The 27,048-nt window shown below is 47.7% G+C and overlaps 1 protein-coding gene across 50 annotated transcripts in view; it reads left to right on the top strand.

Annotated features, from left to right (window-relative positions):
* Positions 1-27,048, top strand: part of LOC141257608 (protocadherin Fat 4-like) — a 468,540-nt gene that overhangs the window by 437,053 nt on the left and 4,439 nt on the right. For all 50 annotated transcript variants that reach the window (XM_073672347.1, XM_073672333.1, XM_073672313.1 and 47 more), the window contains 2 exons: positions 2,210-2,323; positions 9,133-9,274. In XM_073672347.1, coding sequence (XP_073528448.1) covers positions 2,210-2,323; positions 9,133-9,274 — 256 coding nt within the window. The remainder of the gene's footprint in view (positions 1-2,209; positions 2,324-9,132; positions 9,275-27,048) is intronic.

Below are 27,048 nucleotides of genomic sequence, written 5' to 3'. Positions count from 1 at the left end.
CCTGCGAGAGCGGTAACTTACTGTAAATTATTCCTGAAAGAAAGGAACCACCTGCTGTGACTTTCTGAAAACAGTAAAAAAAATAATCAGTGAGCCAGGGGCCCTACCCACAATTACAGTGCCCACTTCACTTCAGTTTAACATAATGCTAATTACATGACTCTAAGGACCGTATGTAGTCTCTGTCCCTTTGCTATATTCACCTGTGGTCCATTGAAGAGCTATGTCGTAAATGACAAGAGTAAGCCTGGGATCACTACATTTTGTCTCTGTTTGACCAATATCCTGGTCCTTCAAGATGGACATCTAAGCCTTTTCACTTACAGATATAGAATGCAAAGATGCAAAGATAAATAGAAATCTGTTCTCTTAGGGCAGGGATGTCAAACTCAAACACACAGAGGGCCAAAATTAAAAAGTTGGACAAAGTCGGGGGCCAACTAGTATACAGAATAATGGGCCCAACATAGTCCTCCATACAGAACAATGGGCCCAACACAGTCCTCCATATAGAATAATGGCCCTACATAGTCCTCGATACAGTATAATGGGCCCCACATAGTCCTCAATACAGTATAATGGGCCCCACAGAGTCCTCCATACAGAATAATGGCCCCACACAGTCCTCCATACAGAATAATGGGCCCCACATAGTCCTCAATACAGAATAATGGGCCCCACTTAGTGCTCCACACAGAATAATGGCCCCACATAGTCCTCCATACAGAATAATGGGCCCCACATAGTCCTCCATACGGAATAATGGGCCCCACTTAGTGCTCCATACAGAATAATGGCCCCACATAGTCCTCCGTACAGAATAATGGGCCTCACATAGTCCTCTGTGCAGAATAATGGGCCCCACATAGCCCTCCATACATTATTATGGGCGCCACATAGTCCTCCATACAGAATAATGGGCCCCACATAGTCCCCCATACAGAATAATGGGCCCCACATAGTCCTCTGTACAGAATAATGGGCCCCACTTAGTCCTCCATACGGAATAATGGGCCCCACTTAGTGCTCCATACAGAATAATGGCCCCACATAGTCCTCCGTACAGAATAATGGGCCTCACATAGTCCTCCGTGCAGAATAATGGGCCCCACATAGCCCTCCATACATTATTATGGGCGCCACATAGTCCTCCATACAGAATAATGGGCCCCACATAGTCCCCCATACAGAATAATGGGCCCCACATAGTCCTCCGTACAGAATAATGGGCCCCACTTAGTCCTCCATATGGAATAATGGGCCCCACTTAGTGCTCCACACAGAATATTGGCCCCACATAGTCCTCCATACAGAATAATGGGCCCCACATAGTCCTCCATACGGAATAATGGGCCCCACATAGTCCTCCATACGGAATAATGGGCCCCACTTAGTGCTCCATACAGAATAATGGCCCCACATAGTCCTCCGTACAGAATAATGGGCCTCACATAGTCCTCCGTGCAGAATAATGGGCCCCACATAGTCCTCCATACATTATTATGGGCGCCACATAGTCCTCCATACAGAATAATGGGCCCCACATAGTCCCCCATACAGAATAATGGGCCCCACATAGTCCTCCATACAGAATAATGGGCCCCACATAGTCCCCCATACAGAATAATGGGCCCACATAGTCCTCCATACAGAATAATGGGCCCCACATAGTCCCCCATACAGAATAATGGGCCCCACATAGTCCCCCATACAGAATAATGGGCCCCACATAGTCCTCCGTACAGAATAATGGGCCTCACATAGTCCTCCATACAGAATAATGTTTTTTACAGTTTAGTGGCCAGTGTGAACATGCACTTACATGCTGCATGCAAACCAACTTATATCCCAGTTCATCTCTTTAGTTTTTTTTACATTTTGTAGTAGGTGATGGTCACAGCTCACCTCCTCCTTCTTCCTGTACAATGATCTCTAAACAAATTACAGAGCATGCTTACAGAACTATCCTATAGAAGTTAATTAGTCAGATCCCAACTACTGTTAATGGCCCATGTGGCTGCTGTAAAAGTTATGTCTATTAACAAAAACTGAGGCAAGATATCAGCCTCCATAACTAAAAACACCCCTTTAAAAAAAAAGGATTGCACAAAATGGACAGCTCAGACAATAGTCTGCTTTTGACTTTCCAGTGTAGTCAAGTGTGTGTGCAAGCTCCAGTATATCTTCATTAATGTCATTTGTTTTACAGCACACTAACAACAGAAAAGGAAATGAGATCTACGGTAACGGAAATTGTAGACGTGACGATCAGTGAAACAGTGTTCTATGAGGATTCCAGTAATGGAAGCACTTCGGCAGACAGGTATTATTCAGACCGGTAGTTTGGCTGTGGTCCTGATTAATGGTCTGTGCTTATACAGAGACTGTTATATATACTGCTGATTTTTTATAAATAAAGCAACAAAGAAAGATCCCTTACTGATAGCACCTCGGCTGCAGAAAGGATTATATGGCAATTTAGGAGCAAAACTGTGAATTTCTCTTACAGCCACTAATTTCTCTGCCCTTAGAAGTGAGCGGTGCCAGAATGACCCTTTATACAAAAGTAAAAGACAGCATCCATGCCAGGGTGTTCAATTGCAAAGGAGGTGTTTATTCCGCCATCCCAAAACACACAAGGTTTCGACCCTGTGTGGGTCTTTGTCAAGTGACAAAAAACCCACACAGGGTCGAAACGTTGTGTGTTTTGGGATGGCGGAATAAACACCTCTTTTGCAGTTGAACACCCTGGCATGGACGTTGTCTTTTACTTTTGTATGCTGATATTTCCTCGAGTGGGTTCCTTGAGGATTATGGACGTGCGTCCCTTGCAGTAAGTGCTGCTGACCACCATCTTTCCTGGAGAATGAGCCTTTATATTTCTTCAAATAGTACAAGTGTATGACATCTGCCCATCATGCACAGATGGGGGAGGTATCTATAAACATGATGTCACCGGCACCGCTCACATACCAATGTGGAAGTGACTGGTGCCAAATAACCCTTCAAATATGTGTTAAAAAGTGTAGAGAAAGAAACTACACCAAGAAGCTACACTGATAAACCTGCCCCATTGTCATATACAGTGTCGGTCTGGGATCCCAAGGGCCCACCAGAAACCATCTCCAGGGCCCTACTTTTCAGCTACACATAACCCTCAATCACAAATTGATATAACAATGAACTGAGTAGATTGTTAAATAAATAAGATGCTGCCATTGTCTGTACATAGTGATTCAAGTAGATTGTGCCAAGTACTGCTCATATAAGATGGGGGTGGCCAAGTCTTGCACAGGGGCCCACCGGAGGATTCTCCTGTTCTCCTGTGGGTCAGTCCAAGCCTGGTCACATACATAGGACAGTGAGCAGGGGATCAGCAAAATGCAAGTTACACAATTAGTTATTTCACCTCCAGCCAGATGCCTGAATTACATATCGAATATTGTTATTTATCAGCTTGTGTAACAAGATGTTCCTGTGTATTTTGTAGCCAAGAGGAAACCATATACTGTAGCTGTAAGACATTAATGTGCAAGAAGACAGCATAGCTGTTGGTAAACGATATATGTTCAAGAAGAAGACAGTTGCCAGTAAAGGGTTAATTAGAGTCTCTCACTATGACAGACAGCCATAGGAGCCTGAGACAGGATTTACCTCAGTTGCTTTATTAGCCTCCTGCTCCTCCTATGACTCCATATTACATAGGAATCCATCTTTCATTGCTTCTTTATAATAACATTCAGAATTACATAAGAGAGAGCAGTAAAATATCTCTCCTGTGTTTCCATGCTGTACACTCCACGTCTCCCCCATATCATGGCATCTCCCATCTCTGAAGCAGGAAACCTCACACAGCTGTCAAAAAGGTGACGCAGTTCAGAGCCCCGACTTCAATCTCCATCTCTTAAATAGTCATAGCTTTAATCACTGAATTAGACAGGATTTTTTGAGTTTTCCTACACAGAGTATATCCATTTGACAAAAACTATGTAAGGTGCCAGAGGGCGGTAGCCGTGGTCGAGCTGATGCTCCATGACGCCCTGGCACTTTACAGGACAATTGTGTCCCAGTCCCAGTGTGCTGTCTAGTGTAGAGTGTGTTACACTCACTTGTAGGCCACAGGCCTCCGCTGTTTCCAATTCTTCATATTCAGAAACAGCCGCATACAGATCGGGGACAACCGGTTCCTTCCAACACATAAAAGTTTACTGGACAGTTCAAGTACATCAGATTGTAACACACCGTATTGGGCACAGCACCTTCTGTTCTTTGTTTCCGTTATACAGTACATTTCCAGCATTTCTATCCTTTCTTCCTGAACTATCCCTACATCCACTGATCCTGTCAGCCCCAGGGATTTCCAGTTCAGTTCTGCAGTATTACTGAGCTCAGCTACCTTTCCCACACATAGTACATCCATCTTCCTCTGTACGGCAGGGGTTAAGATGCTCCCTTTAGTACCAGTCTTGAGTCTTAGGTTTCGGACATTGCAGGAATGTCTGCAGGGAGTCTTGTAAGGCCTCGTACTGCCCAGAACAATATGTACTCATCTTTGATATCAGCCCACTGCACCTTGAACTTGTCCCATCTCTCTAGAAAACAAACTCTTCTTCAGAAACAGGAAGCAGTCTCCTTTTTACTGGCCCTAACCGCTCCCATTCTGGGCTAAACCAAACACTTATCTGTCCCTGCAGCATGTTGCTGGGCTGATCTCCCTTACAAACAATATGCATCTTATAACAGAATGCACTAAGCATATTACACTTACAATGCTTATCACACTCTATCTTATGTCCTAAATCTTAATCTATATCTTACCATATGCAGTCCTATGCTTTATACTACCAACACTATCTATCTTTATCCTAAGCACTAAATTATGTCTTATTATGTGCTTACCCTGTACTATACACTACTTACATTGTCCATTAACTCTTTACATTGTGCATTATCATAACGCAATACATGGCAATTCACATCATACCACACGTCTATCGAACACATAAATATATAAAAATGCATGACACTGTTCACATGACATGATTGTTATGTTCAGGGGCAGGAATGCAACAGTCCTTATTTACCACCGTTACAGCTATAAATTTTGTTCTCCTTTTTAATTCAGATACAGTGGCTTACCGCTAATAGCAGAAAACCATGCGGCTGCAATGGGGCCCATGAGTTGAGGGGGCGGTGCCACTGCTGGCACCCCCCTGCCTGCTCGGGATCACACTTCAACTGTGTCTGCATCCTGGATGCAGACACAGTTGAAAGCAATGGTGAAACAGGAAGCCATCAGCTCCCTCCTCTGTCATTCTCCCTCTGCGTTTGACATCTCAGTGCAGCGGGAGCAATGACATCATTATATCGTGACCGCTGTGCCGTACGGTGCAGACCACATGCTGCAGAGACCGGAGCAGTGGGGGAACGGGGAGAGGTGAGTATTTTTTTTTTTAAAGTCAATAAGTACATTGTGGGGTCCATTATAGTATTTGGAGGGCTATGTGAGGGCCATTATACTATTTGAAGGGTTATATGGGGGCTATTCTACCATTATATAGTTTGGAGGGCTATATGGGGGCTATTATACTGTTTGGAGATCTATTTGGGGAGCCATTATACTGTGTGGGGAGCTATGTGGGGGCCCATTATGCTGTTTGGAGGGCTAGTAGGAGCCATCATACTGTTTGGATGCCACTATACAGTGTGGAGGATTGTGTGGGGCTAGACTGGTAAAGTGGACCCACTAAGCCCTAGGTATGGGTGGGCACATGGGCCCCAAGCATCAGTGCAGCTGGGAGGATGCGACGTGTAGGACAAGATACCCTCAGGAATCTCGGGGCAACAGGGTGGATGTAGCAAAGTCCAAAAGGCAGCAAGAACAGATGCTGGTAACATAGTGTCCAAAGGAGCAGGAAAACAACAAACTAAATCTAGGATAACAATCTGAAGACACAGGAGCATGTCCTAATGGGCCTTAAAAGGCCTTGGGAGATGACATAGCACACTGGGCAACCTGCAAAGCCCGATGTGGAGTACATCAGAGGACAGCGGACTGAGGCAAAGGGAGCAAAGCACGAACCTGGGACAGGTATGCAAAGGGAAGGTTGTGTGAAGGACTGTGTTGGGGCCATCATTCTGTGTTGTGGCCATGAAAGGGGTACCCTATTTTTCGGACTATAAGACGCACTTTCTTCCTCTAAAATTTTGGAGGAAAGTGGGGGTGCGTCTTATATATACAGTACAGACCAAAAGTTTGGACACACCTTCTAATTTAAAGATTTTTCTGTATTTTCATGACTATGAAAATTGTACATTCACACTGAAGGCATCAAAACTATGAATTAACACATGTGGAATTATATAGTTAACAAAAAAGTGTGAAACAACTGAAAATATGTCTTACATTCTAGGTTCTTCAAAGTAGCCACCTTTTGCTTTGATGACTGCTTTGCACACTCTTGGCATTCTCTTGATGAGCTTGAAGAGGTAGTCACCGTAAATGGTCTTACAACAATCTTGAAGGAGTTCCCAGAGATGCTTAGCACTTGTTGGCCCTTTTGCCTTCACTCTGTGGTCCAGCTCACCCCAAACCATCTCGATTGGGTTCGGGTCTGGTGACTGTGGAGGCCAGGTCATCTGGCGTAGCACCCCATCACTCTCCTTCTTGGTCAAATAGCCCTTACACAGCCTGGAGGTGTGTTTGGGGTCATTGTCCTGTTGAAAAATAAATGATGGTCCAACTAAACGCAAACCGGATGGAATAGCAAGCCGCTGCAAGATTCTGTGGTAGCCATGCTGGTTCAGTATGCCTTCAATTTTGAATAAATCCCCAACAGTCTCACCAGCAAAGCACCCCCACACCATCACACCTCCTCCTCCATGCTTCACGGTGGGAACCAGGCATGTAGAATCCACCCGTTCACCTTTTCTGCGTCGCACAAAGACATGGTGGTTGGAACCAAAGATCTCAAATTTGGACTCATCAGACCAAAGCACAGATTTCCACTGGTCTAATGTCCATTCCTTGTGTTCTTTAGCCCAAACAAGTCTCTTCTGCTTGTTGCCTGTCCTTAGCAGTGGTTTCCTAGCAGCTATTTTACCATGAAGGCCTGCTGCACAAAGTCTCCTCTTAACAGTTGTTGAAGAGATGTGTCTGCTGCTAGAACTCTGTGTGGCATTAATCTGGTGTATAATCTGAGCTGCTGTTAACCTGTGATTTCTGAGGCTGGTGACTCGGATAAACTTATCCTCAGAAGCAGAGGTGACTCTTGGTCTTCCTTTCCTGGAGCGGTCCTCATGTGAGCCAATTTCTTTGTAGCGCTTGATGGTGTTTGCAACTGCACTTGGGGACGCTTTCAAAGTTTTCCCAATTTTTTGGACTGACTGACCTTCATTTCTTAAAGTAATGATGGCCACTCATTTTTCTTTACTTAGCTGCTTTTTTCTTGCCATAATACAAATTCTTACAGTCTATTCAGTAGGACTATCAGCTGTGTATCCACCAGACTTCTGCAGAATACAACTGATGGTCCCAACCCCATTTATAAGGCAAGAAATTCAACTTATTAAACCTGACAGGGCACACCTGTGAAGTGAAAACCATTTCCGGTGACTACCTCTTCAAGCTCATCAAGAGAATGCCAAGAGTGTGCAAAGCAGTCATCAAAGCAAAAGGTGGCTACTTTGAAGAACCTAGAATATAAGACATATTTTCAGTTGTTTCACACTTTTTTGTAAAGTATATAATTCCACATGTGTTAATTCATAGTTTTGCTGCCTTCAGTGTGAATGTACAATTTTCAAAGTCATGAAAATACAGAAAAATCTTTAAATGAGAAGGTGTGTCCAAACTTTTGGTCTGTACTGTATATATATATATATATATATATATATATATATATATATATATACATACATATATATATATATATACATATATATATATACATATATATATACTGTGGGTGGTGTGGGGGGAGCGGCAGCGGTGGAGGAGCAGGGCACAGGAAGCTGTAGCCCGCTGCTGCATCCTACACTGTGCCCGCTTCTAAAGAAAATTAATATTCACTGCTCCCCATGCTCTGTCTCGCCCCTATCTGAACCCAGCAGCGTGCGTGTAACAAAGACCATGAATATTCACTAAATAATCTTTAATAGCGGGCACACTGACCGCAGAGCGGCAGCAGTTGCTGCGCTGCGAGTACAGTGTGCGCTCTATTAAGGAGAGTGAATGGTCACTGCTCCCCACTCACACAGTCCCGGTGTGGGGAGCAGTGACTATTCCGGCCCAGCATCTTACAGTGTGAGGGCGCATGGCAGTGACGCCATGCGTGGCTCACACAGTGAGATCCCTGTCGGCAGCACAGCAGAACGCAGAGCTGGAGGAGACAGGACATGAGTAGAATTGTTTATTTTTTGTGTGCAGCGTGATGGGGATCACGGGGTGCCAAGCATAACAGGAAGAGGGATGAGGGGGGCCATACATACCAGGATGAGGGGTGTCATACATACCAGGATGAGGGATGAAGAGTGCATACATACCAGGATGGGGATGAGGGGTGCCATGCATACCCGGATGGGGATGAGGGGTGCCATGCATATCAGGATGAGGATGAGGGCCACATATAACAGGAAGGAGGGGACCATATATACCAGGATGGGGGATATTAACAGAATTGGGGGACATTACCTCTATAACAGTGTTAGCAGCAGACCCCTACTCCCTTAACAGGGCATCATGACCACATTTTTTGCTTACATTTTTTTCTTTTTTTTCTATTTTCCTCCTCTAAAACCTAGGTGCGTCTTATGGTCCGGTGCGTCTTATAATCCGAAAAATACGGTATATAAGTTAGAATGTTTGCTATGGGGCCACATGATTTTTACGTACACATCCAGTCAGATGTGTAAATTGTAACCTCTTACAATGAAGTCGGAATTCTCCCTCCAGTAAGGGATAGTTGTAAAAATTTGGGAAAAACTCCTAGATAGAAATGCTATCTTTAAAGATACGCCAGATTTATGAAACATAAATTTGTCACAATTAAAAGAAATGCAGAAACAAGCAAAACTGAGTTAAAAAATTCCCTCATTAACGTTTTACTCCTCTGTTTTTTTTTATCTATCTAGTAAACGAAAGCCAAGTATACATAAAGTTGTATCAGTAACTGAAGAAATAAAAGATGGAAAAGAGCTAAAGATAGTAGAGGAAAAACAAATAGAATATGTAGAATGCTGGGAATCTTATGAAAGCAGTGAAGATTCTGATATGGTAAAGTCTTTGCTATAACTTTATTCTTCTGTATAAAAAACAGTGTTAAGAAAAAAAATATTACTTGAAATTTTGCTTCCATTGAGTCTTAAAGAAGCACTGAATTCCTCACTAGGCACATCCCACCTCAAATAAAGAACTAAAAATTATATATGGCAGATACTGTGGGGAAGATAAGTATTTGCTACACTGACAATTTTGCAAGTTTTTCCACCTATAAAGAATGGAGAGGTCTGTAATTTTTATCATAGGTACACTTCAACTGTGAGAGACAGAATCTAAAAAAAATCCAGAAAATCACATTGTATAATTTTTACATAATTAATTTGCATTTTATTGCATGACATAAGAATTTGATACAATAGAAAAACAGAACTTAATATTCAGCACAGAAACCTTTGGTTGCAATTACAGAGGTCAGAAGTTTCCTGTAGTTCTTGACCAAGTTTGCACACATTGCAGCATGGATTTTGGGCCTCTCCTCCATACAGATTTTCTGCTGTTGCTGGACAACATTGAGTTTCAGCTCCCTCCAAAGATTTTCTACTGTGTTCAGGTCTGGAGACTGGCTAGGCCACTCCAGGATCTAGAAATGCTTCTTACTGAGCCACTCCTTAGTTGCCCTGGCTGTGCATTTCGGGTCATTATCATGCTGGAAGACCCAGCCACAACCCATCTTCAATGCTCTTACTGTTGGCCAAAATCTCGTGATACATGACCCCATCCATCCTCCCTTCAATACAGTGCAGTCTTCTTGTCCCCTTTGTAGAAAATCACCCCCAAAGTATCATGTTTCCCCCACCATGCTTCACGGTTGGGACAGTGTTCTTGGGGTTGTACTCATCCTTCTTCTTCCTCCAAACACAGATTGGATTTGATATCAAAAAGTTATATTTTGGTTGATCTGACCACATAACCTTCTCCCATCCCATGCCCTCCAGAATTTTAATCCATGACGGCGTAGTGTGTTACGAACGGTAATGTTTGAGACTGTGTCAGGGAAATATGAGAAATATTGAAAATATTCTTTCCCCCTCTGTCATAGATATTAAGAAGTCTTTCTAACAAGCCCCTCTCCACCCCTCCCTTATCCCCCATTTGTCATAGGAGAGCTGACAGTCCAGCATCTATCTCTCTGCAAATTATCAACCACAGCCGAAGTAGCTTAAACAAACACTGGCACACCAGAGGTGCCACCAACCTACTTAAAATGCCAGTGGGCTTTCCCCTGATATAAGCATGGGATGATTAGACACAGGCTTGCGATAATTTACGTGTAACTGTTGAAGCTTGCTTCCTGAGCTTCCAAAGGAAATCTATAGTCAGGCCGATACGGAATATGGAATATTGTAAGTTCCATAATTCTGATAATAACGGGACCAATATTCTTAGTGGCAGGGTCAGCCAAGGAGCGAAATGCTTATTTTTCCATAGCAATGAGCCCCTCCGGGGAGCGGTAATGAAAAAGTACCAGAATACCAATTCGCAGTTATGCCATGTGTGGTCCCTACGGAACGGTAAATTCATAACTGAAAAAAATGGCGTCGCTTGCAAGCTTCTGCGAGCAACCAGGGATAAGTTATCTCGGAAGTTAGTTATTTTAATAAAAACATGAAGGGTGGAGCCCGAGCCCACATGATGTCACCACAGGGGCATGTGGGCAATGGATTGCGTTTGATAATGCTCAAATCAAAATGGGGAGCCCCTCCTCCACTTATGCTGATTCATTCCTGCGAGCTGTAAAGAGTAAGTTTCTTCTTTAATCCTTATTAATCCTGCCTCCCTTTTGGATTTAATATAAAATTTAATAGTTCTGTTTCTTTTGTTGTGTAATCGTTCCCTCCCCCGAAGTGGTGGGATATTACAGAACATCAGTGGCTGGATTGAGCAATCATCCCTGTCTCTGAAAACTTGCACAGAGAATTCTGTGCAGAGTTTTAAGAAATCAGACTCATTGTTTTAATAATTTTTATCTGGGACATTCCTGTATGTGTAGCAGTTGCATCCCCTCCCTTCTCTTGTTTTTCTGTCCTATCTTTTATTTGGCAATGATGGCTACAGACAAAAACAAGGCCCAAATGATTGCTAAACTGTTGCAAGGTGCTGCAGAGCCCGTCCGACAGCAGAGCCCTGATGATGGGGCGGCCAGCCAAGGTCCAGATGGCGCTGCTGCAGGGGTCCCACCTGTGATTGCCAGCCAGACCCGCAGCCAAGGTAGTGTGAAATCCCACCTGCAGATGGCCCTGGAGCAGCTCGCCACAGACGATCGTGTACAACGACTGCAGCTCATCCTAAAATTCTGAGAGGCTGCTGAGCGCCAGGCCCAAGCTGACCGAGATGCTGATGAGCGCCAGGCCCAAGCTGACCGAGAGGCTGCTGAGCAAAAGTGGCAAGATGAGCAGCAGTACCAGCTGGAGTTGGCCCGAATCCAGGTGCCAAGATCCACCTCATTGAGAAGTGAGTCCATCAGCACCAACGGCTTTAAACCGCGTCCTGAGCATTTCCCTGTAATGGAAAAGGACGGAGACTTGGACATATTTCTGCAGGGATTTGAAAAAGCCTGCAGACAGTATCAGCTGCCTGAAGCCCTGTGGGCCAGGTATTTAACTCCAGGGCTCCGAGGAAAATCTATGGAGGTGTTTGTATCTCTCACTTGAGAACACGATGGAGACTATGAGGCAGTCAAGCAGGCCCTGATAAAAAAAAAAGTACCAGCTGACTCCGGAGGTTTACCGGAAAAAGTTCAGAGCCCTCCAACGTGGACCACATGATAGCTACAGTGATGTGGTGGATGGGCTCAGGACCAACTTTGAGCAGTGGGTCCAAGGACTGTCAGTTACCACCTTCGATGACCTGAAGGATCTGATGGTGAAGGACCAGTTTCTTCATCTTTTCCCTGTGGAGGTGAGACAGTTTGTGCTGGAACGGGAGCTGAAGGAAGCCTCCAAAGCAGCTGAGATTGCGGATACCTATGAGACCAACCGCACACCAGAGGTGCGGAAGTCAGCCACCACCAGCTGGAAAGGGGTAAGCAGACAACCACCCCCAGTGTTCTAGCCAGCCTTCAGCAGGTCCTGCCCCATCTTCCAGCACCCAGCCTGCATCTGACTCCCGTAAGTGCTATACCTGTGACAAGACTGGTCACATCAGCCTCACCTGCCTGCTGAGGCAGAAGAAGAGCCCCACACCTAAGCCTTCGGGGCCTACTGCAGAAGTTCTTTTTGTGGGTGGGGCGGTTGGGGGGTCTGTGACAATTTGCAATCAGTCACCGTGGGTGATAAAGTCACTATGGGGCTCAAGGACACTGGAGCCGAACGGACCCTCATCCGCCTTGAGTTGGTGTCTCCTGAAGATCTTATCCCTGGGAAAACCCTGACTGTCCCCGGGATTGGGGGTGTTCACCTTCCTTTGCCCATGGCCCAGGTTTTCCTAGACTGCGGTGCGAGGAGGGGGTTGTGGGAAGTGGTAGTGTCCAAGAACCTCCCGGCCAATGTTCTATTGGGGACTGATCTGGGACGGTTGATTGCCCAATATGTTCCTGACAACCCTCCCGGATCTGATACTGTCGGTGATGAAAATGCTGATTATATGAACACTAATATGATGCATAATGATGATATGTATTGTGGTAACCATGTCATGTCACCCTGCGGGGTGATGTTGTGGAGGATCCCCAAAACGGAGCCAGCATGAGTGCTAAGGGTGATGGGAGCAGACCCGGGGACTTTGAAGCCAGTGGTCCTGTGTCGCCAGCCAGTATCACGAGGGACTGTGACTTGGCTGGTTGTAGCTGTCCTATGCTTGGCACGGCTCCTGAGGTATTGGGGGATGATGGGGAGGTGGTGCCTCCAGCCTGTACGACTGATGGTAAAGGGTTGTTGTCCTCCTGGGAGACGGCCTACATAGCCGCTGTCACCTGGAGTATGAGCACCCAGAACGCATACAATCCGCTGGTGGGACAACAGAACTGGCTGTGGACCCAGAGCCGGTCCCAGGCGGCTCCAGCGAGGTTGGGGCCCTAACGTCGCTTCTGGCTACATCCAGCCAGGAGTTCCAGGCGGCTCTGTGCACAGTTGGCAGCCTATAGACGTTAAGGGACCTCGAGGAGTAGCCCATCTCGGAATCCGATAAGGAGAGGGTCTTCTGGGATCAGGGGAGTTTGTACCGGGAAACGGTCCCCTGTAACCCCCAACAGGAGTGGATGAGGGAAAAACAGCTGGTCGTGCCCAATCAGTTTAGGGAGGAGTTGTTGCGGGTTGCCCATGAGATTCTACTAGCTGGACACTTGGGGGTCTGAAAAACCAAGGCCCGGCTGTCGCACCACTTCTATTGGTCCCAAATGGGGACAGATGTTGCCAACTACTGCTGCTCCTGTATCACGTTTGAAAGAGTGGGGAAGTCGATGCGTGCCCCCAAGGCTCCACTGATCCCTTTGCCAGTGATAGAGGAGCAATTCCAGGGGATTGCTGTGGACATCATTGGCCCTCTGGCCATCCCCAGCAGTTCGGGAAGACAGTTCATCCTTACTGTGGTAGACTATGCTACTCGGTACCCGGAGGCAGTAGCTCTGTCCTCCATTAGGGCTGATAAAGTGGCAGATGCCCTGCTGGCCATTTTTTAACGAGTAGGATTTCTTAGGGGGATGCTTACGGACCAGGGGACTCAGTTTATGTCTCGGTTAATGGAAGCTCTCTGTAAGAAAATGCTGGTGCAGCACCTGGTATCAAGTTCGTATCACCCACAAACCAATGCAGATGCTTAAGATACTGGTTGCGTCCCATGGGCGCGACTGGGAGCTGTACCTCCCATACCTGCTGTTTGCTTACAGAGAGGTAGCTCCCCCTTTGAGCTCCTGTATGGCAGACGAGTCCGGGGGCCCCTTGGTCTGGTAAGAGAATCCTGGGAAGGGGAACTGAACTCACCCGAAGTGTCCATCATAGAGTATATCATGTGGCTCCGCGACAAAATGCAGGTAATGACACAGCTGGTGCATGAGAATATGGTGCAGGCCCTGGCCAGCCAGAAGCTGTGGTACGACTGGAACACCCGGGAGCAGGTGTACGAAGTGGGTCAGAAGTTGTGAGTCCTAGTCCCAATGACCCAGAATAAGCTTCAGGCCGCCTGGGAAGGTCCACACGCCATATGCCAGCGCCTCAATGATGTGAACTGCGTGGTCACTATTGACCATGCCAGGAAGAGGCAGAGGTCTCCACGTCAACATGATGAAAGCTCATCATGACCTGGAGGCCTGTGCCCTTCCCATGTGTAGTATCCCCGAAGAAGGCGAAACAGAAGTCCTGGAGGACTTACTGGTCGCCGCCTAGGACGGAGGGTCTATTGAGAGAGCGAATTCAACCTGCAGCTATCCACAGACCAGAAGTCCCAGCTATGAGAGGTGTTCCGGCCTTACCTGACCCTTTCCACGGGTGTACCAGGGAGGATGCACCTACCTGTCCACTAGGTGGACACAGGGAGTCACCCCCCAGTCCATCAATCCGCTTACCGTGTCTCTCTATATGTGCAGAAAGACATGAAGGCAGAGATAGATGAGATAAGAAAACCGATCCACCGACCATTTAATGTATGGTCTGCAATCCCTATAAAGATATCAAAACCGACGAAAGACCCATTTTGAGAGAGAGGAATGAGGGGAAGATAAACCTCTTATTACAAATTATCACCTCAATCTACCTGTTGATAGTCCCAAAATGACACAAAAGGGATTTATATCATGAAAAGTGAACTTTATTGAAACATATATATTTATGTATTATTACTAGTGTTGAGCGAGCATGCTCGACACTGCTCGGTACTCGCCCAAGCATCACGCTACTCGGGATGTTCGGCGAGCACCGAGCATTTCCGGGTTACTCGGGCGGGAGCTCGGGTCTCCGCCCTGCATGTTTGGCGCTCTTTACAGAGCCAATGAACATGCAGGGATTGCCAGCCAGTCACTGTAATGCTGCAGCCATGTTGGTTGTGGGCATCACAGTGATTGGCTGGCCGCACAGAGTCACCTCGAGTATTTAAAACCGGGCGCCGCCATCTTGGACACAGTCACTCCGGATTAGACAGTGTAGGGACAGCGCTGCTGATTTAGGGAGAGATATAAACTGCGAAATAGTTAGTGTAGGGTCTGTAAAGGCTGCCAGAACAAACAAACAGTCCTTTTCAGGACTAATATCCATCCCAGATACCAGGCAGGCAGGCTGTATAGGAGACACAGTGGTTATACCAGCAAACGCTGCATTACAGTCCTGTGTGCTCCTGTTGATGAAATTGCTGGACTTAGCACCAGGTGTCGGGGGCCAGGAAAAATCCTTTTTTTTTCATCTAAACCCTCCTTTTTTTTTCCTCCTTCACACTGTACAAATACCCGTCTTATTAACCTTTCGGTGTGTCCCCCCTCCCCCCCCCCAAAAAAAAAGCATGTCTCTGATTTTTCAGACACAAATATAACTGTTGAAAATAGTCTGGTGTATGCTAGAGAAACAGAAGTGTTGTTTTGCACTTCCACGGTTCAAACCTCTGTATTATCCATTTTGGGCCATTTGTATCTAAAAAAAAACAGTTTGAGTGTATCGCTCACTGTTCAGCCGCAAATATCTCTATTTAAAAAAGTGTGGTATACCCCAGTAAACAATAACTGTGGTTTTGCCATCCCACGGTAAAAAATCTCTATTATTCAGCTTTTGGTAGTTTTTTCCGTAAAGAAAAACAGTAGTGTCTCCTGACTGTTGTGACACAAAAATATATCTGTTGAAAATAGTCTTGTGTAGGCCCGACATCCCAGTGTGGTTTCGCAGTTCCACGGGTCAAATCGCTGTACTATCCAGTTTTGGGCCTTTGGTATCTAAAAAAAAAGCAGTTTGAGTGTGTCGCTCACTGTTCAGCCGCAAATATCTCTATTTAAAAAAGTGTGGTATACCCCAGTAAACAATAACTGTGGTTTTGCCATCCCACGGTAAAAAATCTCTATTATTCAGCTTTTGGTAGTTTTTTCCGTAAAGAAAAACAGTAGTGTGTCCTGACTGTTGGGACACAAAATATATCTGTTGAAAATAGTCTTGTGTAGGCCCGACATCCCAGTGTGGTTTTGCAGTTCCACGGGTCAAATCGCTGTACTATCCAGTTTTGGGCCTTTGGTATCTAAAAAAAAAGCAGTTTGAGTGTGTCGCTCACTGTTCAGCCGCAAATATCTCTATTTAAAAAAGTGTGGTGTACCCCAGTAAACAATAACTGTGGTTTTGCCATCCCACGGTAAAAAATCTCTATTATTCAGCTTTTGGTAGTTTTTTCCGTAAAGAAAAACAGTAGTGTCTCCTGACTGTTGTGACACAAAAATATATCTGTTGAAAATAGTCTTGTGTAGGCCCGACATCCCAGTGTGGTTTCGCAGTTCCACGGGTCAAATCGCTGTACTATCCAGTTTTGGGCCTTTGGTATCTAAAAAAAAAGCAGTTTGAGTGTGTCGCTCACTGTTCAGCCGCAAATATCTCTATTTAAAAAAGTGTGGTATACCCCAGTAAACAATAACTGTGGTTTTGCCATCCCACGGTAAAAAATCTCTATTATTCAGCTTTTGGTAGTTTTTTCCGTAAAGAAAAACAGTAGTGTCTCCTGACTGTTGTGACACAAAAATATATCTGTTGAAAATAGTCTTGTGTAGGCCCGACATCCCAGTGTGGTTTCGCAGTTCCACGGGTCAAATCGCTGTACTATCCAGTTTTGGGCCTTTGGTATCTAAAAAAAAAGCAGTTTGAGTGTGTCGCTCACTGTTCAGCCGCAAATATCTCTATTTAAAAAAGTGTGGTATACCCCAGTAAACAATAACTGTGGTTTTGCCATCCCACGGTAAAAAATCTCTATTATTCAGCTTTTGGTAGTTTTTTCCATAAAGAAAAACAGTAGTGTGTCCTGACTGTTGGGACACAAAAATATATCTGTTGAAAATAGTCTTGTGTAGGCCCGACATCCCAGTGTGGTTTCACAGTTCCACGGGTAAAATCGCTGTACTATCCAGTTTTGGGCCTTTGGTATCTAAAAAAAAAGCAGTTTGAGTGTGTCGCTCACTGTTCAGCCGCAAATATCTCTATTTAAAAAAGTGTGGTATACCCCAGTAAACAATAACTGTGGTTTTCCTCTTCCACGGTTCTAATCTACTCTTTATTACCCTTTTTCCATTGATAGTGCAAGTGTAAGCTATTTTACTTAATTTACAATGGGCAAGGCGCGTGGCAAGGGACGTGGAAGTGGACATTCTGGTGATGGTTCGTGCAGAGGACGGGGCCGTGGCCAAGGTGAAAATGTGCCACAACCAACAGCCACATCTTCTCGCTCCCACTTCTTGACTGAATTACTAGGGAAGCACAGAACAACACCAGTATTGACAACTGATCAGTGTGAACAGATTATTAATTGGATAGCAGATAATACTTCCAGTTACCTGGGCACCACCACCTCCGGTCTGTCTTCCACACGGTCAACTCTTAGTAGCCGTGAGTCTCGACCGCATACTCCTCCTCACCCTGATGCTCCTTCCTCCCACCATGCCGAGTGTCGTCAGACAGCAAGTGATCCCGCACTTGGACACTCTGAAGAGCTGTTCACTGGTCCATTTCCATATTTGGGCCCCTCGCTTGATACGCTTGAAGTGGTGGAAGAGGAGATCCCATGTTGCGATGCCCAAATATTTGAACAGCCACGGCCACAGGAAGTCGACGTTGGCAATCTGTCACGAGAGGTGGACGATGACGAGACACAATTGCCAGGAAGTGAGGAGGAGGATCGTGGTGCGCAAGTGGAAGAGGAGGAGGTGGTGGATGATCTAGTAACTGACCCAACGTGGAAGGAGGACATGCAGAGTGAGGCCAGCAGCACACAGGGGGAGGGAGGCAGAGTACCCCAACAGGCAGGAAGAAGCAGTGTGGTGGCCGCAGACAGAAGGCAGGCAACCGTTCCCCGTAACACCAACATGAGGGACGTTGCCAGTACAAGCGGTAGGTCTTCCAGAGTCTGGAATTTTTTTAAAGACTCTGCTTATAACCCCAAAAAGGCCATATGTTCCACCTGCCATGCCAGCATCAGCAGGAGTGACAAAACTACCAGCCTGACCACCACCAGCATGATCAGGCACATGGCAGCAAAGCACCCGACTTTGTGGGGCGAAACCCAGGGTCCACGACCAGTGTCAGCGGGTGTCACCACTGCTTCTTCCACTGTTGTGCGTGCAATAGAACCCCCTGTTGCGTGTGAAAGGCAATCCCCTGTCCATACTGCATGTAAAGATGCCCCCTCCTCTCAGTCTTCACTTCTTATGGCAGTTTCTCAAGAAACAGCATCAACGTCCACGTCCATGTCCCACCGCAGCGTTCAATTGTCCATATCCCAGACCTTTGAACGAAAGCGGAAATTCGCAGCTAACTCCCCACATGCCACAGTCCTAAATTCGCACATTTCATGACTGCTTGCGTTGGAAATGCTGCCTTTTAGGCTGGTGGAGACGGAATCCTTCCGCAATCTTATGGCGATGGCCGTCCCTCGGTACTCGGTCCCCAGCCGACACTATTTTGCCCGGTGTACCATCCCCGCACTACTCAAGCATGTGTCCCAAAGCATCTGCCGTGCCCTCAACAACGCAGTTACTGGGAGAGTCCACCTGACAACGGACACGTGGACAAGTGCTTGTGGCCAGGGACGGTACATCTCTCTGACGGCACACTGGGTAAACATAGTGGAAGCCGGGACCCAGTCGGACCTTGGGACGGAACACATCCTCCCCACACCGAGGATTGCGGGCCCTATGTCAGTCAGAGTTGCCCCCACAGTGTACAGCTCCTGTGCATCCTCCTCCTCCTCCTCCTCCTCATGTTCAGCCTCCATCTCAGATATCACCACATCAGTTACAAGCTGGAAGCATTGCAGTACTGCCTCCGCCAAGCGGCAACAGGCTGTGCTGAAACTCATAAGCTTAGGTGATAAACCTCACACTGCTTGTGAGTTGTGGACAGCTGTGAAAGAGCAGGCAGATCTGTGGCTGAGACCGCTGAACCTACATCCCGGCATGGTCGTGTGTGACAATGGCCGTAACCTGGTGGCGGCTCTGAGGCGAGGTGAGATCACACACGTACCATGCCTGGCTCATGTGCTTAACCTCGTGGTTCAGCGGTTTCTTAAATCGTACCCCGAGTTGCCAGATCTTCTCGTGAAAGTACGCCGCCTGTCAGCTCATTTTCGCAAGTCGGCTACAGCTTCCGCCGCCCTTGCTGTGTTGCAGCAGCGTTTGCAGCTTCCGGCACACCGACTGGTGTGTGATGTCCCCACACGTTGGAACTCTACCCTCCACATGTTGCAAAGGATTTGTGAGCAGAAGAGAGCAGTTGTGGAGTACCAGCTGCAACAAGGCCGTCGATATTCAGGTCAGACTCCACACATAAGACCTCAGGAGTGGACCTGGATGTCTGACATATGTACCATCCTGACAAACTTTGAGGAGGCCACCAAGATGGTGAGTGGCGATGACGCCATCATTAGTGTCAGCATCCCACTTGTTTGTCTTTTGCAATGCTCTCTGCAGAGAATTAAAGAGGAGGCATTGCAGCCAGAGTATGATGAGATGGATCAAGAAGCCGTAGCGGGCGATTACACACAGCCCAGCCTCATCTCATCCCAACGTGCATTGGGGGACAGAGAGGGAGAGGAGGAGGAGGAGGATGAGGAGGAGGAAGAACACGAGCTGCTGTCATGCGTTGTAGACGGTAGTACCTGTACAAGTGTCATACCGTCGGTTCAGCGTGGGTGGCCTGAGGACAGGGGGGAGGAGGAAGAGGAGGAGGAGGAGGAGAAGGAGGAGAGCATGGTCAGTCGTCATCTTGGTGAGGACACGGAAATCTTGCCCGTTACCAGTCTGGCACGCATGGCTGACTTTGTTACGCTGCCTTAACTGTGACCCTCGCGTTGTCAAAATGTTGGGTGACAGTCATTACTGGTTGGTGACACTTGTAGACCCCCGCTACAAGGAGAACTTTCACTCTCTTATTCCTGAGGTGGAGAGGTCTACAAAAATGGGGCAGTACCAGAAGGCCCTTGCTGCAGAACTCTTAAAAAAATTCCCATCTGAACACGCTAGCGGCAGAGGTCACAGTTCGTTGCCCAACCAAGGCGTACAGGCGAGAGAGATGCAACTCCAATCCAGCAGAGGCAGGGGAACACTGTCAACGTTCTGGGACAGTTTTCTGACTCCCGCCCAGCTTACAGGCCCTGAGGCGCGGGGTACTCTCACAAGGAGTGGAAAGTTTCAAAAGATGGTGAGGGAGTACCTTGCCGACCGTACCAGCGTCCTCCGTGATTCCTCTGTGCCTTTTAATTATTGGGTATCCAAGCTGGACACTTGGAATGAACTCGCTCTGTACGCCTTGGAGGTCCTGGCCTGCCCTGCCGCTAGCGTGTTATCGGAGCGTGTTTTTAGTGCCGCTGGGGGAATTATAACTGATAAGCGCACTCGCCTGTCAACTGACAATGCTGACAAGCTGACCCTTATCAAAATGAACAAGGGCTGGATTGGGCCAGACTTCTCATCACCACCAAATGACAGCAGAGTAACATAAAGTCAAATCCACTGTGTTATTTCGGGAGGTGTATTCACATGCACCGCTTCACACCCACACATGGGTATACGCTTCCTCGTTTCGGCTGTTTTATCTTCTTCTCCTTATCCTAAGCCTCCACCACCACTATACCACCAGGGTGCCAACATTGCAAGTTCCTCCGTCCTTATTTTTGGCAGCTTTTGCTTGCAAGGCATAAGCAAATACTATGGGACACCCACTCCCCAATAATGGGACTTATGTTTGTAATATGCTGTACTGCATGGCTCTTGTAAGGGGCATTGCAAGTTGCTCCGTCCTAATTTTTGGCAGCTTTTGCTTGGAAAGCATAAGCAAATACTATGGGAGACCCACTCCCCAATAATGGGACTTATGTTTGTAATATGCTGTACTGCATGGCTCTAGTAAGGGGCATTGCATGTTGCTCCGTCCTAATTTTTGGCAGCTTTTGCTTGCAACGCATAAGCAAATACTATGGGAGCCCCACTCCCCAATAATGGGACTTATGTTTGTAATATGCTGTACTGCATGGCTCTTGTAAGGGGCATTGCAAGTTGCTCCGTCCTAATTTTTGGCAGCTTTTTCTTGGAAAGCATAAGCAAATACTATGGGACACCCACTCCCCAATAATGGGACTTATGTTTGTAATATGCTGTACTGCATGTGACGCGCCCCCTGGGCCGTGTGTACACGTGTGTGGGATACCCGGTGCCGGGTCTCTGGGGTCTGTAGTCTCCGTGGCCTTGACCCGGTCCCGTGTCTCAGGCTGGTCAAACCAGTGGCAGTCTTTCTTAGGTTTTGAGGTTAATTGTCCGACTGCGCCACCCGTGGATTGCGGTCAGGGAGTACCACCGCTGCGAGGCAGACCGCTGAGGCTGGTGTTGTGTGCGCAGCAGAGAATGGGATAACTCCCCACGGGAGGAGTATAGCCTCAGGGCAGTGAGTGTGGATGATGGGGGTGATGGTGCACGAGCGCAGCAGGAACGACTCAGCGTCTTTGCAGTGCAGTTCAGGGTCTTTACTGATGATTATAAGGTAGACCCTCCCGGGAGTACTGGCTAGCATAAGAGGCCTGGTCAGTCTGTGAGCAAGCAGGAGTTCCCCTGGCCAGGTGGAGTTGTAGGCCTCCCCGTCTGTTGTAGGCCTCCCCGTCTGTCTGCACTCTTCCTGGCTACCTTGCTGTAAGCGGGTAGAAGTAGCCCACGTCTCTGAGTGTACCGTGTAGTGCTCACTCGTATGGCTGGTGACTTGGGGCCTTCTGTTCACCTCCGCTCCACGACGGCGGTGCTGGTCCCTTGCTTGTGACTGAGCCTCCGGGCTTCTATGGCCAGAGGACCTGAAATCCCCTGCCGGCTGGTTTCTGCTGCTGGATATATAAGTCCTCACAGCCTCGGACTCCTGTGTCCGGTTCCTATTGTCTTCTGCCAGGGCGAGCTCTGCTCAGCTTCCAGCCCCTGGTCTTTAGCTCCTAGCTCCTACAGAGCTCCTTGCTGTTACTTTCCCTTGCTCTCACTCTGACTCTGACTGTTCTCTGTTCTCTGACTCACTCAACCCCGCCCCAGATCCAGTTTATAAGGGCAGAATTCTCCCCTCCCAGGACTGGGGCAGGAGGATGTTGCATGTTTAAGGGATCCTGACCAGGAAACCTCCCACTTGCTCTCCGACGTAATATTTCTATTACTGTGGTGACCAGACCCCTGGGGTGCCACACATGGCTCTTGTAAGGGGCATTGCAGTTCCTCATAATTTTTGGAAAGCCTTCCATTCACTGCTTAGGCCAACAGTGCACAGGAGACCCAGTTGCTATAAATGGAAAAAAAGGTTTAGTTAACGCCCTCTGACCTCCATGTCATTTCCAAGGGGCATTGGAGTGCCTCGAAATTTTTGGTAGGCATTGCACTCACTGTATGCCCTATAACTGTGTAGCCGAACCGCTCCTTTTGTTACAGAAACATATCCTACAAGACATATGTGGTTGACTGGCCTGATATTGATGTGAATGGTCCCTGTTCCTCCTGCTCTTTCTCCTTTGCCACTACCTCATCCATCATTTATCACCTGAAGCTTTGTTTTAACGGCAGTCATAGAACTTGGATAGTAGCAGGAAAACATCCAGCAATCCTCGGAGGAGGTAGGATATGCGCCAAAACGCTGACCACCTCAGGCCTAGCCGCTACTACATACATGCGCTTGCATTACAACAAAGCAAAGCAGATGCTAACTTCTATCATCCTCATCATGCTCCTCACCTTGGCACTCTCAACTCCCCTGATGGAGAAGCCAGGGCCCACCGGAGGAGTCTGATAGTCCGGAGGGCTCGGCCAATGCTGCCCTAAAGCAGACCAGGCTAAGAAAAGTGTGGGAAAGTTTACCGGGACAAATGGAGGCTGGGGAGCAAGCGGGGACACCCGGCCACCAGGCGGCTGGGGACTGAGTATGGGATACCAGGCCGCCGACACAGCCATGGCGTGGTGGCCAGATTCCGCCTCCACATGCCTAAAAGGCCCAATTTAAAGTGCAAGCAAGCAAACAGTATGGTATTGCAGCCTGGGGGTGGGTGGGTGGCAGGCAGCATACTTGCGCTTGCATTGCAAGGAATGGGAGAGGTACAATTGAACACTGCCCTGGGACAAGGACTTGAATGGGGATAGTTGCAAGTCTGCAACGACAGGTGCAAGGTGGGAGGCATCTTCGCATGTACCATGAACAGGGGTTTGGCATGCACACACTACAGCGGAGTAGGCTCTCCTTCCCACTAAATGCACTGGGGAGGGCACAGGTAATGTTTTGGTATACGCGCTTAATCTTATGTATAAGGCACACCAGGACAAATAGGGGCGGCTGGGGACTGAGTATGGATACCTCGCTGCCGAAGCAGCCATGAGGTAGTGGCCAGCTTCGGCCTCCTCCAAACTAAAAGGCCCCATTTCAAGTGCAAGCTAGCAGTATGGAATTGCAGTCTGGGAGTGGGTGGGTGACAGGCTGCACACTTACACTTGCATTAAAAGAAAACATAGCAGATGCTAACTTCTGTCATCATCATCATGCTCCTCACCTTGGCACTCTCAACTCCACCGATGGAGAAGTCAGGGCCCACCGGAGGAGTCTGGTTCTCTGGTGGGCTCGTCCAATGCTGCCTAAAGCAGGCCGGGATAAGAAAAGTGTGTGGGGGGATGTTCCAAGGAGAAATAGGGGCGGCTGGGGACCGTTTATGGACACCCGGCTGCCCCCAGGTGGCTGGGGACTGTGTGTGGACACCCGGCCGCGGGGCGGCTGGGGACCGAGTATGGACACCCGGCCGCCGGGCGGCTGGGGACTGAGTATGGATTCCAGGCCGCCAACACAGCCATGACGTGGTGGCCAGATTCCGCCTCCACATGCCTAAAAGGCCCAATTTCAAGTTCAAGCAAGCAAGCAGTATGGTACTGCAGCCTGGGGGTGGGTGGGTGGCAGGCTGCATACTTGCGCTTGTATTGCAAGGAATGGGGGAGGTACAATTGAACATTGCCCTGGGACTAGAACTTGCATGGGGATAGTTGCAAGTCTGCATCTTCTGATGCGGCAACGATCACTTATGATGGGCACACTTTTAAACAGTGACCTGGGAGTCAGAGATGCTTCCAGGGGTCTTCCCCATGCTGTTCCCATGTCTTTTCAGCACTTTATGTATGTGTCACACAGCACATGGCCAGATAAGGTTGTAAAATGTTAAAATGACATTTCCCGGTGAATGCATTTGTCATAGTTGAAAGCAATACAAAAGTGCAAAAACGCATAAAAAATGCTACTTGTGAACATAGCCGAAGGTGTGGAGGAGTATTTTTGTTTTTGGTCATTTATTTTAACTTATAAACAAGTCTTTTCCCTGGAAAGGATGTTCCTTAACATATTTCACAGGAAAAAAGTTTCACTTTAGTTTTTGAACGTTTTATTGTCAGCCCGTAAAAGTGGCTTAATACCTCTGACCACGTTGTTGACAGCAGTGACCTGGGGGTCAGAAATGCTTCCTGGGGCGATCCCCATGCTGTCCCCATGTCATTTGAGCACTGTCACTATCGTTTTGGGCACTTGTTAGGCTTTTAAAAGACTGCCGGGGGTGCCACCGCAAAAATGCTCGAGTCTCCCATAGACTAACATTGGGCTCGTTGCTCGGGTCGAGCACCCGAGTATCACGGCGAGCTCGGCCCGAGCTTCGAGCACCCGAGCATTTTAGTGCTCGCTCAACACTAATTATTACACAATTCCATAAATATAGATAAAGAGAGAAGAGAGGATAAAAAGAAGGGAAGGGAGGGGGAAGGGGGGAGGACAGCTAAAGAAAGCTGGATAAGGTGATAAAAATCCTTCAAAGGGATTAACATCCCCAGATCAGCATGCTAAATGTGACAGATGTAGGTCTGTGCTGCCAGCTAGGTAGTACAAGATTATAGTCAAATGAGAATCCTAGTCCAGATTCGGTCAAGTGATTTAAGGTCAAAAAGAATTCACATTAGTGGGACCCTATGGCAGAGGAGGATATGGCAAATAACAATTCCTCCTGTATAGGATGTCAGGTGTTGAAAGGGTTAAGTGCAAAATACTAGGTAATGCTATCTGTTGTTATATCTTAATAACACCCACATCAACGGAGCAGAGAAAGTGACATCAAAGAGTTAGCGTTACCTTGGGTCATGTTGGCAGAGTCTGGGGCAGCTTGGAGCGAGATGCTGGGGATGTGCAGTAGCCTCGACGCGCGTTTCGCCCGGAAATGGCTTCGTCAGATAGATGAGATGTTGGACCTGGGGGTGATCCAAAGGTCAAAAAGTGCGTGGGCCTCGCCTGTAGTCCTGGTCCCGAAAAAGGACCGGAACACTTGGTTCTGCGTGGACTACAGGAGGCAAAATGCCATCACAGCTCCCGATGCATACCCAATGCCACGCATCGATGAGCTGCTGGATCGCGTAGCCGGGACCCGGTACTTGACAATTATGGACCTGAGTCGAGGATACTGGCAGATTCCTCTGTCTCAGGAGACCTAGGAGAGGTCCGCCTTCAAAACACCATTCGGGCTGTATGAATCCCTCGTCACGCCCTTTGGCATGAGGAATGCACCTGCCACTTTCCAGCGATTAGTCAACCAGCTGCTTGAGGGACTGGAGGGGTTCCCGGTTGCATACATGGATGACATTGCCATTTTCATTCCCACCTGGGAGGAACACCTGGCACACATGGAGCAGGTGCTCAGGCAGGTCCACGGTGATGAGTTGACTATAAAGCCTGCAAAGAGTCAAGTAGGCATGACGGAGGTGCAGTACCTCGGACACCGAGTAGCAGCCCGGGAAGATTTATGCTATCACCTCTTGGCCCTCCTCCAAAACCAAAAAGCAGGTGATGTCCTTCTTAGGCACGGCAGGGTACTATAGGAAGTTTGTTCCCAACTATAGTGCCCTTGCTAAGCCTCTGACGGACCTCACAAAAAAAGAAGCTACCACTGACAGTCAACTGGACAGCTGACTGTGAGCGGTCCTTCACGGTGCTGAAAGCTGCCCTGGCCAGTTCCCCAGTTCTGCAGGTCCTGGACATTGCCCGGCGGTTTGTAGTGCAAAGGGACCCCAGTGCGTTTGGCCTGGGTGCTGTGCTTAGCCAGGTAAACGGGCTGGGGGAAGAGCATCCGATGATGTTCCTCAGCCGCAAGCTCTTACTCCGGGAAGTGGCATATGCCACAGTGGAGAAGGAATGCCTCGCAATAGTGTGGGCCTTGTGGAAGCTGCAGCCCTATCTATACTTGCGCAACTTCACCATAGTGACTGACCACAACCCCCTCAGCTGGCTGCACTGGGTGTCCGGTGACCATGGTAAGCAACTGCGGTGGAGCTTGGCTCTACAGCAGTACGATTTTACCATTCAGCACAAGAAGGGTTGTGAACATGGCAATGTCGACGGACTGTCCCGTCAAGGAAATACCGAGGAGGTGGGCTTGAGGGGTGATCTGTAAATCAGCCCCTACGCCACCTCAAAGAGAGGGAGATGTGAGGGAAATATTGAAAATATTCTTTCTCCCCCTGTCATAGATATTAAGAAGTCTTTCTCACAAGCCTGTCTCCACCTCTTCCTTATCCCCCATTTGTCATAGGAGAGCTGACAGTTCAGCATATGTCTCTCTGCAAATTATCACCCACAGCCGAAGTA

The sequence above is a fragment of the Phyllobates terribilis genome, unplaced genomic scaffold (genome assembly GCF_046119375.1).
Source record: "Phyllobates terribilis strain yellow unplaced genomic scaffold, ASM4611937v1 Scaffold_3__8_contigs__length_932513732, whole genome shotgun sequence".
Lineage (NCBI taxonomy): Eukaryota > Metazoa > Chordata > Amphibia > Anura > Dendrobatidae > Phyllobates > Phyllobates terribilis.
This window is presented reverse-complemented; position numbering and strand designations above follow the sequence as displayed.